Raw genomic sequence first — 15,922 nt, 5'->3', positions numbered from 1 at the left:
GCCTCCCTGCTTCTCTCCCTCCCAGCCTGCCTCCCTGCTTCTCTCCCTGCCTGCCTCCCTGCCTCTCTCCCTGCCTGCCTCCCTGCCTCTCCCTCCTGCCTCCCTGCTCTCTCCCTGCCTGCCTCCCTGCCTCTCTCCCTGCTTCCTCCCAGCCTGCCTCCATGCCTCTCTCCCTGCCTGCCTCCCTGCTTCTCTCCCTGCCTGCCTCCCTGCCTGCCTCCCTGCTTCTCTCTCTCCCTGCCTGCCTCCCTGCCTCCCCCTGCCTCTCTCCCTGCCTGCCTCCCTGCTTCTCTCCCTGCCTCTTTTCTTCCTCTCTCATTCCTCTCTCCCTTTCTCCCTCCCTGCCTCTCTACTTCTTCTCTCCTTCCTCTCTCCCTGTCTCCTTCCCTGCCTGGACTTATCTGATACACCCCCATCTCAATCTCCCAGCCCCCTCAGCATGGTGCTCCCTCGCCTGCCTGTCTGCCTGGGTTCAGGCCTCAGCATCCACCTGATTGCTCAATCTATCTTTATCTGGTGTGTTGAAGCCTACGTCAGAGGGTAAATTGAATATACTAAGAGCTGTCTGTTGGTGTCTATATTTAATAAAGTACACTGATGAGGTGCTGATGTATTGCCCGGCAGTATTCACACTCTATTACAAGAAGATTACGCAGCTTGAGTAGGATCAGCCTGGCAACACAGTAAGTAGATTTCACAATTTAATGGCAAAGCAACACAAAAAAAACCCAGAGGGGGCCGTGGGGGAGGAGGGGTGTGGGGGAGGAGGGGGCTGTGGGGGAGGGGGGGTGGGGGAGGGGGGTGGGGGAGGGGGGGTGGGAGTGTGTAGGGAGCTCACATATACCAGAGGCGTGATATCTCCTAAACATCACTGCCTTGTTCCCCGCTAACAACTAAACATAAGCTACATGACCAATGGAGTCTGTATACTGAGCTAACAGGCTGGAATTGAATCAAGTAGATTTTATTGATAATCCCCAAAGACCATTAATAAATAAGAACAAGAACCAGGCCAATTCATTAGGCTGTTTGGGTGTAACTGCAAAGCAAAAATCTACAACTGCATTTGATAAAAGACAATTGACATTCTGGGTGTTGTCTTAAACTGAACAATTTTGAAAAATATCGGTATTACATGAAATGTCTTACAAAATGTAAAATACTAGGATATGGAGTGTGTTCTACATTCCTATTGAAACATGCAAAAAGACAATGAACCCAACCAGGTGTAGGTCTGTAGACTAGACACAAACCGCAAGAGGAGACCAGCCAGCACTCAGTGAACCCACAGAATCACGCCACAGAATTCCCATCAGAAAACACTCCAACCCTGGAAACAGCAGGTGACAAACGTCTGCCTCTAACAATGAAACTCTCCTGCACAAGTGGCATGCATGGTTCCACATAGATCACACTGTTCCTGGATTAGGGGCTGGGGGTAGTTTTGGAGGGGTTGGGGGGGGGGGGTTCAGCAGTGCCCCCCCCTGCGACCATCACCACTCTAAAGGAGGGAAATATGTTAAGGAGACACAGAGGTCATAGCCATGTGGAGACCAGGCAGCCCAATTCTGATCTTATTGTCACTGATCAGAACAGCTCTGAAAAAAAGGTGAAAAGGTGAAAAGATCTGATGTGATTGGTCAAAAAAAACTATTAGTGAAAAAAAAAGAGAATTGGGCTGCCTAAGTTCCTCCTAAACCACTTGGACACAGAGAAATGCAGCTTGGGGGAGGGGGGGCAAGTCATCACTCATTGTCCCCAAACACTGGCCTTAATGACCGTGATCCAGCCACAGTCCCCGTCAGCCCACCGTCATATTTGCCTCCTCCCTCCCTCTGCTGCTGCTGGCTCTATCTGGAGCAGAGACGCTGGCATCCACAGCCTCATAATGATCACTAATTCATCAGTAACAGATTTAAAGTAAAGGCTGTCATTAGAGGACCGGGTCCTCAGAGCTGATAACAGCAAACTGGGCCAGGCATCTGCAACACCAACTTGCTTCCTGATAGGTCAACTCAGTCTACTGACAGTACACTGACTACAGTGTGAGGACTTATTGACTAACAATTATTAAGTCTAACTATGCATTGTGTTAGTCAAATCCTGTGGTTGAGATCCTCAGTGTGGCTACACCAAACTGTACAATTCTACTGTAGTATGTTAATTGAAGTGTATTTCTAGACCATACATTAGAGAGATAACACACCAAATTGATTTGGGATCTTGTGAGAGAATGATACCGTTCATGGAAGCTAATAGTACCACTTTGCTGTTCCTCAATCACCCTCCAATTAGACGAGGTTAGCTCTACTCCACGGCCAATTACAGCACTTTTAAAACACTTTTTCAAATGTTAGCCGAGAAAAGGGGCAATGAAAAATCAATTGGGAGAACTTAAGTGCCAATCTTCTTGACTTGTAAATGGTTACCTTTGGACTTTGGTCATTGCCCATCTGTCAATGTCCTAATCAATGTGGCCCACTTCATAATGAACTGTTAATCTTTTTAATTCCATTGCCAAAGGCCAGAGAATCTATCAAAATGCAATCAGCAGTTTTCTCCCTCTCTTTTCCTCCCAGAGAGAGTGGATGGGGAGAAAAACATGGTTCTCTGTGCCCTGTGTCTGTGCTAGACTGCCCTGTGTCAGTGCTAGACTGCCCTGTGTCTGTGCTAGACTGCCCTGTGTCTGTGCTAGACTGCCCTGTGTCTGTGCTAGACTGCCCTGTGTCTGTGCTAGACTGCCCTGGGGTGCCATTGGTGCATAGAGTATTAGTACATGGAGTCTGGGTCAGCCAGTGAACCATCTCTGATCAGGTTCAGCCATGTACAACTCAATTATGCAGCCATTTCATGGCTGGTGTAGAGGGAATGACCTAATACAGAGCTCACCACAGGGAGAACAGGGGAGCTTTGGAGTTACAGTTTCAGTCTCCCTTTTCATTCTAATTTGACGACTTTATGGCACATTTTGGGGTAGTCGAACAATCATAAAGGTTGTAAATTACATCATAGTACTGACACTGTGTTTTATTCATGATTTAAAAACAAAATGGATTTAGACTCTTTAATTGAAATGTATAAACTCCTGAATGCAATACGTTGATGTTGTTGTTGACTCCAGTAGTCAGGTAAATATAAACAATCGGTAAGAGATAAAAGTGGGTGTGAGTGCATGTGTGTGCATGCGTGTGTGTGCATGCATGTGTGTGCATGCATGTGTGTGCATGCGTGTGTGTGCATGCATGTGTGTGCATGCGTGTGTGTGCATGCATGTGTGTGCATGCGTGTGTGTGCATGCGTGTGTGTGTGCATGCATGTGTGTGCATGCGTGTGTGTGCATGCGTGTGTGTGCATGCATGTGTGTGCATGCGTGTGTACACAGGCAGATCAGAATAATCTACTTAGGTTTAATCATCTCGCTGCAGCTTGTGCAGTACTCCAGCAGTACTATGCAAAGCCAAGCATTTCCACACATTTAGAAATGTCACAGTCTGCCTTCCAGTTGGGTTTTGGGTTAAACAATCATTATGGAGTCATTCAGAATGATGGGCTTGTTGTCAGACAAGACATGGCAAATCCAATTAAGATTAGTCAACTATCCACTGTACAATGCAGGTTACGATAATTGTTTTAACGCAGCACTTAAAAGCTTTGGCATACAAAGCACTGTAGTTAGCGCACCATATTTACTGTCCTGTATGTCAACACAGGGAGGCAAGGGCTCTGACAACCTTACAGTTGGCAATAGAGTGTAGCCTACCTTACAGTTGACAATAGAGTGTAGCCTACCTTACAGTTGGCAATAGAGTGTAGCCTACCTTACAGTTGACAATAGAGTGTAGCCTACCTTACAGTTGGCAATAGAGTGTAGCCTACCTTACAGTTGGCAATAGAGTGTAGCCTACCTTACAGTTGGCAATAGAGTGTAGCCTACCTTACAGTTGACAATAGAGTGTAGCCTACCTTACAGTTGACAATAGAGTGTAGCCTACCTTACAGTTGACAATAGAGTGTAGCCTACCTTACAGTTGACAATAGAGTGTAGTCTACCTTACAGTTGACAATAGAGTGTAGCCTACCTTACAGTTGGCAATAGAGTGTAGCCTACCTTACAGTTGGCAATAGAGTGTATCCTACCTTACAGTTGGCAATAGAGTGTAGCCTACCTTACAGTTGACAATAGAGTGTAGCCTACCTTACAGTTGGCAATAGAGTGTAGCCTACCTTACAGTTGGCAATAGAGTGTAGCCTACCTTACAGTTGACAATAGAGTGTAGCCTACCTTACAGTTGACAATAGAGTGTAGCCTACCTTACAGTTGGCAATAGAGTGTAGCCTACCTTACAGTTGGCAATAGAGTGTAGCCTACCTTACAGTTGACAATAGAGTGTAGCCTACCTTACAGTTGACAATAGAGTGTAGCCTACCTTACAGTTGACAATAGAGTGTAGCCTACCTTACAGTTGACAATAGAGTGTAGCCTACCTTACAGTTGACAATAGAGTGTAGCCTACCTTACAGTTGGCAATAGAGTGTAGCCTACCTTACAGTTGGCAATAGAGTGTATCCTACCTTACAGTTGGCAATAGAGTGTAGCCTACCTTACAGTTGACAATAGAGTGTAGCCTACCTTACAGTTGGCAATAGAGTGTAGCCTACCTTACAGTTGGCAATAGAGTGTAGCCTACCTTACAGTTGACAATAGAGTGTAGCCTACCTTACAGTTGACAATAGAGTGTAGCCTACCTTACAGTTGACAATAGAGTGTAGCCTACCTTACAGTTGACAATAGAGTGTAGCCTACCTTACAGTTGGCAATAGAGTGTAGCCTACCTTACAGTTGGCAATAGAGTGTAGCCTACCTTACAGTTGACAATAGAGTGTAGCCTACCTTACAGTTGACAATAGAGTGTAGCCTACCTTACAGTTGGCAATAGAGTGTAGCCTTCCTTATAGTTGACAATACAGTGTAGCCTACCTTACAGTTGGCAATAGAGTGTAGCCTACCTTACAGTTGGCAATAGAGTGTAGCCTACCTTACAGTTGACAATAGAGTGTAGCCTACCTTACAGTTGGCAATAGAGTGTAGCCTACCTTACAGTTGACAATAGAGTGTAGCCTACCTTACAGTTGACAATAGAGTGTAGCCTACCTTACAGTTGACAATAGAGTGTAGCCTACCTTACAGTTGACAATAGAGTGTAGCCTACCTTACAGTTGGCAATAGAGTGTAGCCTACCTTACAGTTGACAATAGAGTGTAGCCTACCTTACAGTTGACAATAGAGTGTAGCCTACCTTACAGTTGGCAATAGAGTGTAGCCTACCTTACAGTTGACAATAGAGTGTAGCCTACCTTACAGTTGGCAATAGAGTGTAGCCTACCTTACAGTTGACAATAGAGTGTAGCCTACCTTACAGTTGACAATAGAGTGTAGCCTACCTTACAGTTGACAATAGAGTGTAGCCTACCTTACAGTTGACAATAGAGTGTAGCCTACCTTACAGTTGACAATAGAGTGTAGCCTACCTTACAGTTGACAATAGAGTGTAGCCTACCTTACAGTTGGCAATAGAGTGTAGCCTACCTTACAGTTGGCAATAGAGTGTAGCCTACCTTACAGTTGACAATAGAGTGTAGCCTACCTTACAGTTGACAATAGAGTGTAGCCTACCGGTAATCAAATGGATTCAACTCATCCTCATGTACTTTTATAGTTATTCAATAATTTGAACAGAATTCTATAATATCATCTGTAATAATACAGATCGTGTATGTATGGGGTAATAATACTACACCCCTGCAGATTGCCAGAGGTGAACAGTGGTGTTTTCTCTGTATATTCTAGCCAGAGGTAGTGTACCTGGCTGGCTGGTTTGGGCCAGGTAGATGGAAGGGACTGTGTTATTGGGTCAGTGTGATCCAGTCCTGGGTAAGCTCCTTGGCTAAACTCTCCCCCTGCTGACAATGCACTGCTGACAATGGGCAGTACCGAACAGTTTGGATGAGAAAGGGCTAATCTCCTTAATAGATCTGTAGCTGACTACTACACCTCTTCTCTTCTGATAAATAATGGAACACCTGTCTGTCCAGGTACAGAACAGTTGTCACACCTACATGTCCTGCACGCAAGGTGAGAACCAGGAGAGGCCCAGCTTAAACTACAGCAGGGGCTCTGCTGCTGCTGTCAGCTCAGACACACGTCTGGTATGCTCTGTTATACAGAGGCTACATAACAGAGGCTGCATAACAGAGGCTACACTGAGGGACACAGTCATTTAGTGTGTTACCTCTCAATATCTAGCATGCCATAAAGTTCTAGAGTTATGAGGGTCAACCTCAAGATCAGCCTGAATCTGCTCTGGTTGCAAAAAGAGTCACTAAGCAATGTGTTGACTGTCAGAATCAGGAGAAAACTCTAGAAGGGAGCAGAATCTCTGCTGACATAGAATGTGGCATCCTTAATACAACAGCATCTCATAACCTAACACCTTGTCTATCACACTTCCTATGGAGTAGAGAAACATGATTATGCTTATCAATAATTAAATTGAAGTGTGTGTGTGTGTGTGTGTGTGTGTATGAGTGATCAGTCTTGTTTCAGAGGGAGGGTCCTGTGGTTATGGTATATATTGACACTGGGGCTACAGTAGGGATTTTAGCTGGAGTCTATATATTTGATTATTTTAAAACGCTCTCCATTTTAGCCCTATCTCCATGCTAGCTTCTGACATTAATTATCTGCATTTGTATGCGTATTTGTGAGACTGTGCATGCATACGTGTGTGTGTGTGTGTGTGTGTGTGTGTGTGTGTGTGTGTGTGTGTGTGTGTACCCACTGGGAGCAAAGGGAGGGATGTGGATTATAAAGGACAGAGGATCATGAGGGTACCTAAGTGTTTTACTACTCTAAATGGAACTGACCAGGACCAATCGCGACGTCAGATTGCACCGGTCAAAATGAATGGCTGGTCCTGTATCTAAACTGCTATCATGTGTTGGTTTTAAAACTACACAGTATGTTATATGTGATCATGAGGTAATGGTGTTATGCATTGAATGTACGCCTGCTCTTTCCATGACCCAGTCTGACCAGGTGATCCCAGGTCAAAGCTATCATCCCTTATTATGTCACCTGTTAAATCCTCTTCAATCAGTGTAGATGAAAGGGAGGAGACAACTGAGACATGGATTGTGTATGTGTGCCATTCAGGGTGAATGGGCAAGACAAAAGATTGAAGTGCCTTTGAACGGGGTATGGTAGTGTCAAGAACTGCAATGCTGCTGGGTTTTTCACGCTCAACAATTTCCCGTGTGTATCAAGAATAGTCCACCACCCAAAGGACACCCAGCCAACTTGGCACAACTGTAGGAAGCATTGGAGTCAACATGGGCCAGCATCCCTGTGGAATGCTTTCAACAGCTTGTAGAGTCCATGCCCCGACGAAATGACGTTGTTCTGAATGCAAAAGGGGAAAAACTCAATAATAGGGAGGTGTCCTTAATGTTTTGTACACACGGTGTATATCGTTCTATGGTGTTCAGTTAGTGCAGGGGCTGTAGATGGGTGGGCATACCTGGGATATGCTTGGCCCAGCCAATGATGACCACCAGCTCCCGGTCAGCCAGGTCACACAGCGTGGTCAGGGCCTTGATGTCACTCTCAGGCATGGTGGGGTCAGGCATGGCATAGATCTTCTCTGGCTCGGCCACCAGAAGGTGGGACACTATCTTTGTGACTGAGGAGGAAGCAGAGGTGGTCAAAACAATAGTCAAAGGTCACAATACTGTGATGCACAAACAGGTACTGTACTCTTAGATACACACAGTACTTACATGGAAGAACACACAAGTACAATTATGACGTATTCTACATTCAACATTATGTGAGATGGTGTTACTGGGACTGCTATCTTGAAGAACTCAGTCACTGTTTAATATCGGTCATCCGCTCTGAGACCTGTCATAACTCAGCTGTGTCCAGAACAATGCCTGTCTGGCCTATATTCTCTAGTACTTCTCTCCCATGGAAATACACCTATACAGACAACAGAGAGTCTGGTCTGAATAAAATGAATGCTTTAACTGAATGTGGACTGGGAGAAGGCTTTGGGGAGGGGTTGGGCTGTGGGGAGGGGTTGGGCTGTGGGGAGGGGTTGGGCAGTGGGGAGGGGTTGGGCTTTGGGGAGGGGGGGCAGTGGGGAGGGGTTGGGCTGTGGGGAGGGGTTGGGCTGTGGGGAGGGGTTGGGCAGTGGGGAGGGTTGGGCTTTGGGGAGGGGTTGGGCAGTGGGGAGGGGTTGGGCTGTGGGGAGGGGTTGGGCTGTGGGGAGGGGGGTGGGCTGTGGGGAGGGGGTTGGGCAGTGGGCAGGGGTTGGGCTGTGGGGAGGGGTTGGGCAGTGGGGAGGGGTTGGGCAGTGGGGAGGGGTTGGGCTGTGGGGAGGGGTTGGGCTGTGGGGAGGGGTTGGGCAGTGGGGAGGGGTTGGGCTGTGGGGAGGGATTGGGCTGTGGGGAGGGGTTGAGCTGTGGGGAGGGGTTGGGCTGTGGGGAGGGGTTGGGCTGTGGGGAGGGGTTGAGCTGTGGGGAGGGGTTGAGCTGTGGGGAGGGGTTGGGCAGTGGGGAGAGGTTGGGCAGTGGGGAGGGATTGGGCTGTGGGGAGGGGTTGGGCAGTGGGGAGGGGTTGGGCTGTGGGGAGGGATTGGGCTGTGGGGAGGGGTTGAGCTGTGGGGAGGGGTTGGGCTGTGGGGAGGGGTTGGGCTGTGGGGAGGGGATGGGCTGTGGGGAGGGGATGGGTTGTGGGGAGGGGATGGACTGTGGGGAGGGGATGGGCTGTGGGGAGGGGTTGGGCTGTGGGGAGGGGTTGGGCTGTGGGGAGGGTTGGGCTGTGGGGAGGGGTTGGGCTGTGGGGAGGGATTGGGCTGTGGGGAGGGGATGGGCTGTGGGGAGGGGTTGGGCTGTGGGGAGGGGTTGGGTTGTGGGGAGAGGTTGGGCAGTGGGGAGGGGTTGGGCTGTGGGGAGGGGTTGGGCTGTGGGGAGGGGTTGGGCTGTGGGGAGGGGATGGGCTTTGGGGAGAGGTTGGGCTGTGGGGAGGGGTTGGGCTGTGGGGAGGGGTTGGGCTGTGGGGAGGGGTTGGGCTGTGGGGAGGGAATGGGCTGTGGGGAGGGAATGGGCTGTGGGGAGGGGATGGGTTGTGGGGAGAGGTTGGGCAGTGAGTTGACAAGGCTGTACTCACGGGGTTTTTTGGCAGGAGGGGGGAGGGTGAGGCCCAGGTATGCTGTGCTCTCTGCATCCATCCTCCTCTTGTACTTCTGTCTTCCCCCTCGCACGCGGTCCAGACGCACACCTGACACATGACAAGAAGCAAGGAGACCTTTGAGTAGGAAATACAATTTCACCAATCTGACAAATAAAATGAATCAATCAATTCTACAACATAGAATGTTTATAATGAAAACACAACAATTATGAAACCATTTAACGCAGGGTAAAGTAGTCCCACAATTAGTACATTGTTATTGGTAGAGAGTAACACTATAATAACAAACAAACATTCGAGTCTAATTCCCCCTCACACGCTCAGATACCCTCTTCTCAGATTGTTTTACATGATCAGTATCAAAAGTATTCCTCTTGTTATATGAAGAAGCATGAAAACTAGAAACTTGACCAAGCTACGGTGTGAGTGTCTGTCCAGAGGAATCGCTCTGTTCTGTCGTCTGCATGGTCAGAGTACAGTACAGGGAGTGTCAGAGAGACTGCTGGCTGGCGCTGCGTTCCCATATGTGGTCCATGCCTGGCTGGTCTACTGTGACACTGCCGAGCCTGAAGGAGCTCTAAACATATGAATATTTAACGCAGGGTCAATGATCTCACAGACTGGCCCTCTAATTATTTGGCTTTTTGTGTGAGGCAGACGGAATACTAATGAGCAACCAGGCTGGTACCTGTGAGCTCAGCTGTCAACAGGCCTCTGCATCTAGCCATGTAGCTACTGTAGGAGGAGTGAATCCAAGGTGTGGAGTCGAGTCACATGACTTGATGTGGTGACTTGAGACAACACTTGATAGAAAATAAAATAAATTGAGACTTGATTTGGACTTGGTGCCTCAAGACTCGGGACTTGACTTTGACTTGAGATGTGTGACTTAAATATCCGGCCAGGTTTTGTAAAGCTTTGTTACTCATTTTGTGGCACAGTGTCTTCATTGACACAAAATGATCCAGAGACAGTATTGCATTTGCAAACAAACGCACACTCAGCCTTCTGATTGGACCAGCAAACTGTCAGTCATCACAGGTTGGGTGAGCTAGTCCAGTGAGAAGACTATGGGGGATTACGAGTGTACGAGTGAGTCTGAATGAGATATAAAATGTTATACATGTTCTAATTGGCTACATATAGCCTATCGTTTGCATGTTATTCTTTTTTTTATAAAATATATATATATATATATTTCACCTTTATTTAACCAGTTAGGCTAGTTGAGAACAATTTCTCATTTATAACTGTGATCTGGCCAAGATAAAGCAAAGCAGTGTGACACAAACAACAACACAGAGTTACACATGGAATAAACAAGCGTACAGTCAATAACACAATAGAAAAAAAGAAAGTCTATATACAGTGTGTACAAATGGCGTGAGGAGGTAAGGCAATAAATAGGCCGTAGTAGCGAAGTAATTACAGTTTAGCAAATTAACACCGGAGTGATAGATGAGCAGATGATGATGTGCAAGTAGAAATACTGGTGTGCAAAAGAGCAGAAAAGTAAGTAGAGGTAGGTAGATTGGGTGGGCTATATTTCTACCTTTGCTTATTCGATCTGGTCACTAACATAGGCCTATGGCAGAGCACCCCATTTTTGTTCATAAAACATCTAATCTGTGTTTAAGAAGCCAAAGGTTTTAGTCTTGACTGTTGACCAATGACCAGTCATCAGCATTGGCACGCAGCGGCGGGTGCACATATCCAGATCAGTGACCTGAAAGCTCCTCTTTAATGTTCTCCGCTTTTGCCTGGCAAAACCACAGTACCTATGTTATTATGATCTTTTTCAGAACAATAGGCTACCTTGGGATTTCATTGATCATTTCCATAGTTCAGATAGGCCTAGATTGGGTGGGTATAATTACGTACCTCAGCGGTGCTGCACATGTCTAAAGACGTAACATCGCACGACCTTCACCATTTATGGGATGAAATTGCATGTGCGTCCGGGGGGAGGGGTCGAAAGCTTTGAACCACGCCTTTTTGGAGGTTGCGGCGCAAAATGTTTGAAAATCACAGCGCAAATGTGAAATTGCTGGGAGAGAGGATTGCCATAAATTAATTTGCAGCTCCAAAAATTGTTTGGTGTTCTAGAATCTGAACTGTCTACTTTGCAAGCTCACCAGCAACGAGGCATCAAGCAACAATTTGTGACTGGACTCGACTTAACTTGCTCATAGAATGCACGATTTTCCATCCATTCTACTGTATTTGCTGCTCGACTTGAGACTTGGACCTTGTGACTTGAGACTTGCTTGTGACTTGGTCCCACCTCTGGAGTGAATCCACAACCACATACATACACTGTCTGGCTGTGTACAGGAACAGTGCTATAGACACCCTGTGTTATTACACAGACAGATAGATAGAGGGTAGCTTTCCAATAAAACCTCCTTATTTCACCCCTCTTTCACGGGACAGGAGTGAGGCCTTATCACTCTCTGCCACTCATAGGGGACCAGGTCCTGCACTGATACTGTAAATGTCACCAACCTCATCATAACATCAGTTATTATCTCATTATTTGATAAGAATGTTTCCATTTGCATTGTCCTTTCTATTCTATTACTTTTCCACATAGTTAAAATATTTCATCTGTAGTGTTCCATTTATTTGATACAGCACGGCGTATGATGATTTTACTTAATAGTGTGCCAAACATTTATGTATATTGTGCAATACCCTATGTGGCCCCACAGGAACATTGTCCTTCACACAGCTGAATGTGCCTGATGTATCTTAACCCTGTATAGCAAATACCTATCCATTTATTCATTATGTATAACCTCAACCCTCTAAACAAATGGATGCTAAACTAGATTTGAGAGCACCTCCGATCAGAGGTATTATCCAGTATGTATATGGCCTAGCTGGTGGAGGAGAAGGAGGAGGAGAGGCAGGGGGAGGGGTTCATTTGTCAGCGCACCAAGTCCCCTCTGCTAAAATCACTTGCAGGGAGAGCACTTGCTTGATGATTTCATCACTTTATAACTGTAAAGATGGTGTCAGAGCTGGGCATTGTGTGGCCACTGCAAATGAGGCTAATACAATTTCCCCTCAGTCTGTACTCTTGTGGAGGATGGGTTTGGATGTCCCTATGTTCGCTGATTAGAGGTCGATACAGGGAACAGACAGTGGGGGTGTTTGGGGAGAAAAAAAGGAGATGACGTAGTATGTAAAGAATAGCCTTCATTCCATAGAAAGGGCTGAAACAATGGATTATGAAAACAGTAATTTTCAATTTCACCCCATCCACTGACAGAGCTGTACCCCCTTCTCCCCAAGCTAGACTGTACGCATGGGTGGCTACAGCAAACAGTATTATCTTGTAGGAGTAGAATAAGGAGATTTTATTCTACTTATATAAATTATTTGATTCCCTAGAAACACAAATCTGATTAGGATTGTCTTTCAATTTCCTGACTGACAACCCACTAACCTAATTACCCACAATTCCCAGCAGAGACCCATCATTCGCAGCAAATCACTACTTCCTCATTTCGCAATTTACATCCTTCACATGTAGCATGTAAAGAAAGTGTCAAGAAATATTTGACCAGTAAATCTATTCAGGGACGAGGCCTTGAGTATGAACTCATGACAAAACGGACTCCGATATCACCAAGTCAGTGCTTGCTAGGTTTAAGTGCTTAGGAGCGTTCCGATTCAGTTTCTGCTGGTGGTACTATAGGAGTGGAAAATTCCTAACGCTGATAACTGTGATGTCACCACATGCTACGGTTTCTCTGGGCCCTCTTGAGGAGCTCAGATACAGCCAGGTGGTATGGATGAACCCCATGAGCTGTCCCGTGGTGTTGGGCTGGGCTGGCTGGCTGGGCTGGGCTGGCTGGGCTGGCTGGGCTGGGCTCGGCTGGCTGGCTGGGCTGGGCTGGCTGGGCTGGCTGGGCTGGCTGGGCTGGGCTGGGCTGGGCTGGCTGGGCTGGCTGGGCTGGGCTGGCTGGGCTGGCTGGCTGTGCTGGGCTGGCTGGGCTGGGCTGGGCTGGCTGGCTGGGCTGGGCTGGGCTGGGCAGGCTGGGCTGGGCTGGGATGGGCTGGCTGGCTGGCTGGCTGGCTGGCTGGCTGGCTGGGCTGGGATGGGCTGGCTAGGCTGGGATGGGCTGGCTGGGCTGGGCTGGGCTGGCTGGGCTGGGCTGGCTAGGCTGGCTGGGATGGGCTGGGCTGGCTGGCTGGCTGGCTGGCTGGGCTGGCTGGGCAGGGCTGGCTGGGCTGGGCTGGCTGGGCTGGGATGGGATGGCTGGCTAGGCTGGCTGGGCTGGGATGGGCTGGCTGGGCTGCTGGGCTGGGATGGGCTGGCTGGGCTGGGATGGCTGGGCTGGCTGGGCTGGGCTGGCTAGGCTGGCTGGGATGGGCTGGCTGGGCTGGGATGGGATGGCTGGCTGGGCTGGCTGGGCTGTTAGTCATGTGGCTGTGTATGTCAGCCAGCATAAAGCCACGGTGACGAGGAGTCCGAGGTACATGGGTGCCTCTTTTAATTAGAACAGTCCCGGCCATAATTAACAGATGCTGACAGGAATTAAAGCTTGGCACTAACCTGTCTCATTTTACAGTCAAACAGGGCCATACAGGGAGGAAGGGAGGACGGGTGGAGACAGTGAGACAAAGAGCAAGAAGTAGAGCAGTTCATTCCATGTGTCTGACTCCTCTTGGAGAAACTCCCATATACCATTGCCAAGCCCACTTTGGTGAGCCATGGACCAAGCTTTGGATTGTTTGTTTGTGGCCAGTGTGTCTGTATTGTATGAGTATGTGTGAATGTGAATGTGTCTGTGTGAATGCGTCTGTGTGAATGTGTCTGTGTGAATGTGAATGTGTCTGTGTGAATGTGTCTGTGTGATTGTGAATGTGTGTGTGTGAATGTGCCTGTGTGATTGTGTCTGTGTGACTGTGAATGTGTGTGTGTGAATGTGTGTCAGTGAATGTGAAGGTGTCTGTGTGAATATGTCTGTGTGTCTGTGAATGTGTCTGTGTGAATGTGTCTGTGTGACTGGGAATGTGAATGTGTGTGTGTGTGTGTGTGTGAATGTGAATGTGTGTGTAAAAAGGGGTGAGTCCTGCCTCATCACCAGACACCACTGTGTTTTACGGCCGGCACCATCACCCGGTGGGTGGGTAAAGGGAGGGCGGTAGTGTGCGGTGAGCTCGGATGTCAGCTCTTCAAAGCAGGATGCAGGGTAGAGGGCTTCTGGCCAAGGCGGTTGGCATTTGCACACGGATTAGCGGCGGGCTAGGGGCGGGGGCTAGGGCCAGCTGACCCAAGGCTCCTCTTTCTCTCCAAAAACAATAATAATCCCCCTCAGAGCACACTCCTACAAAAGGGCCTGTCTTCACTCACTTTGTGTGGCCGGCCGAGGCAGGGGCCCTTATTTTGAGCCCCTCACCTGTTCTGGGTGTCTCTCCCTGGGGAAAGTGTCAGGATGTCTGGGATGGTTGGCAGTGCCAAGGGGGGCTTAAGCGGACCCTATTTTAGCTGGGAAAATCAGACGTCCACATGGCAAGGCATGGTGAACTGAACTCTGCCTTTCAAGGCAGCCGCCCCGCTAAACTACCGTCAGCACTATTTTAAAGGGCCCCTGTTGCCAGCTTTGCATGCTTGTAACGTGTTGCAGCATTTTTTACCGCGAGTGGTGATGAGCGAGGGCAGCGGAAAAATGGTCACACATTGTCCCCCCATCCCTATCTGCTGATTGGCCCCACAGTCTGCTGACCCCGAGGCCTACGTACGCTCTCACCACATGCTCCATCCACCTGCCCGTAGCGTGGTGGAGCCACCATACCACCTTGCAGTAGCATCATGCCGGCTTCACTCCCCACTCAAGATGCAGGCTCCATTTGAAGGCCAAATTACACGACGTGGAAAAACATTGGTCTGTTTGAAACCTCATTGCATGTTCATTCTTTGACTAGGGTTCTAATGGAACCAAACAATTGATTCCCCATCTCCACACAGTGGCTGTCAGTGTCTTACTAATGTGTTTGGCTTGAATCCACGTGTGGCTCGATATGTCTGGTATTGTGATGTTTATATGTGAGTGTAGTGTGGCGTGTGTGTACAGAATGTTCGTGTGAGGATAACAGGAGTGCTATAACGGGATGTGGTTGTTCTACCGTGTGTCTGTCGTATAATAAGAGTGATATACAGGGAGGTACACCGAGTATCAACCACTCCCCCCTCCTTTAAAACACATGTTCACGTCTGTTGTAATGCTCTCACCTGTCAGCCCACGGAACATAACAGGATCGTAGCCTATTACAGAGAGGTGACAGATTGCATACTGTAGTGTGTGTGGTAGGGCAGAGGACATCTGCCACTGACTGATGTCAATGTAATCTCTCAATAGTATCTGTTCCTCTTTCTCTCTCTCTCAGCTCTGATCCCCCTCCATTGATCAGAGGAGAAACCTGTAGCCTCTGACATTTGATTCTTCTATTGATCACTTCCTCTTTTATACAGTCGGGGGAAAGTAGAGCGATTCAACTCAAGTCTCTGGCAGATCCCCTTTAAGCGGACTGCTGATCTTTGGAGATCACTTCCCTTACACTTCCCTTAAGACGTCTACAGAGATAAACTGGAGCCTTTTCCAATGGACCAAATACATGCACTAATTCTTTACCTTGTACTCGCTTAATCAGTAGGGG

At 48.1% G+C, this 15,922-nt stretch overlaps 1 protein-coding gene across 2 annotated transcripts in view; it reads right to left on the bottom strand.

Moving 5' to 3' along the window:
* Window positions 1–15,922, bottom strand: part of LOC112256693 (steroid hormone receptor ERR2) — a 60,832-nt gene that overhangs the window by 17,213 nt on the left and 27,697 nt on the right. For both annotated transcript variants that reach the window (XM_024430117.1, XM_024430118.1), the window contains 2 exons: window positions 9,230–9,340; window positions 7,578–7,739 (listed from right to left, as the gene is read on the bottom strand). In XM_024430117.1, the coding sequence (XP_024285885.1) occupies window positions 7,578–7,739; window positions 9,230–9,340 (273 nt within the window). The remainder of the gene's footprint in view (window positions 1–7,577; window positions 7,740–9,229; window positions 9,341–15,922) is intronic.

Source organism: Oncorhynchus tshawytscha, linkage group LG08, assembly GCF_018296145.1.
Source record: "Oncorhynchus tshawytscha isolate Ot180627B linkage group LG08, Otsh_v2.0, whole genome shotgun sequence".
In the NCBI taxonomy this organism is placed as follows: Eukaryota; Metazoa; Chordata; class Actinopteri; order Salmoniformes; family Salmonidae; genus Oncorhynchus; species Oncorhynchus tshawytscha.
This window is presented reverse-complemented; position numbering and strand designations above follow the sequence as displayed.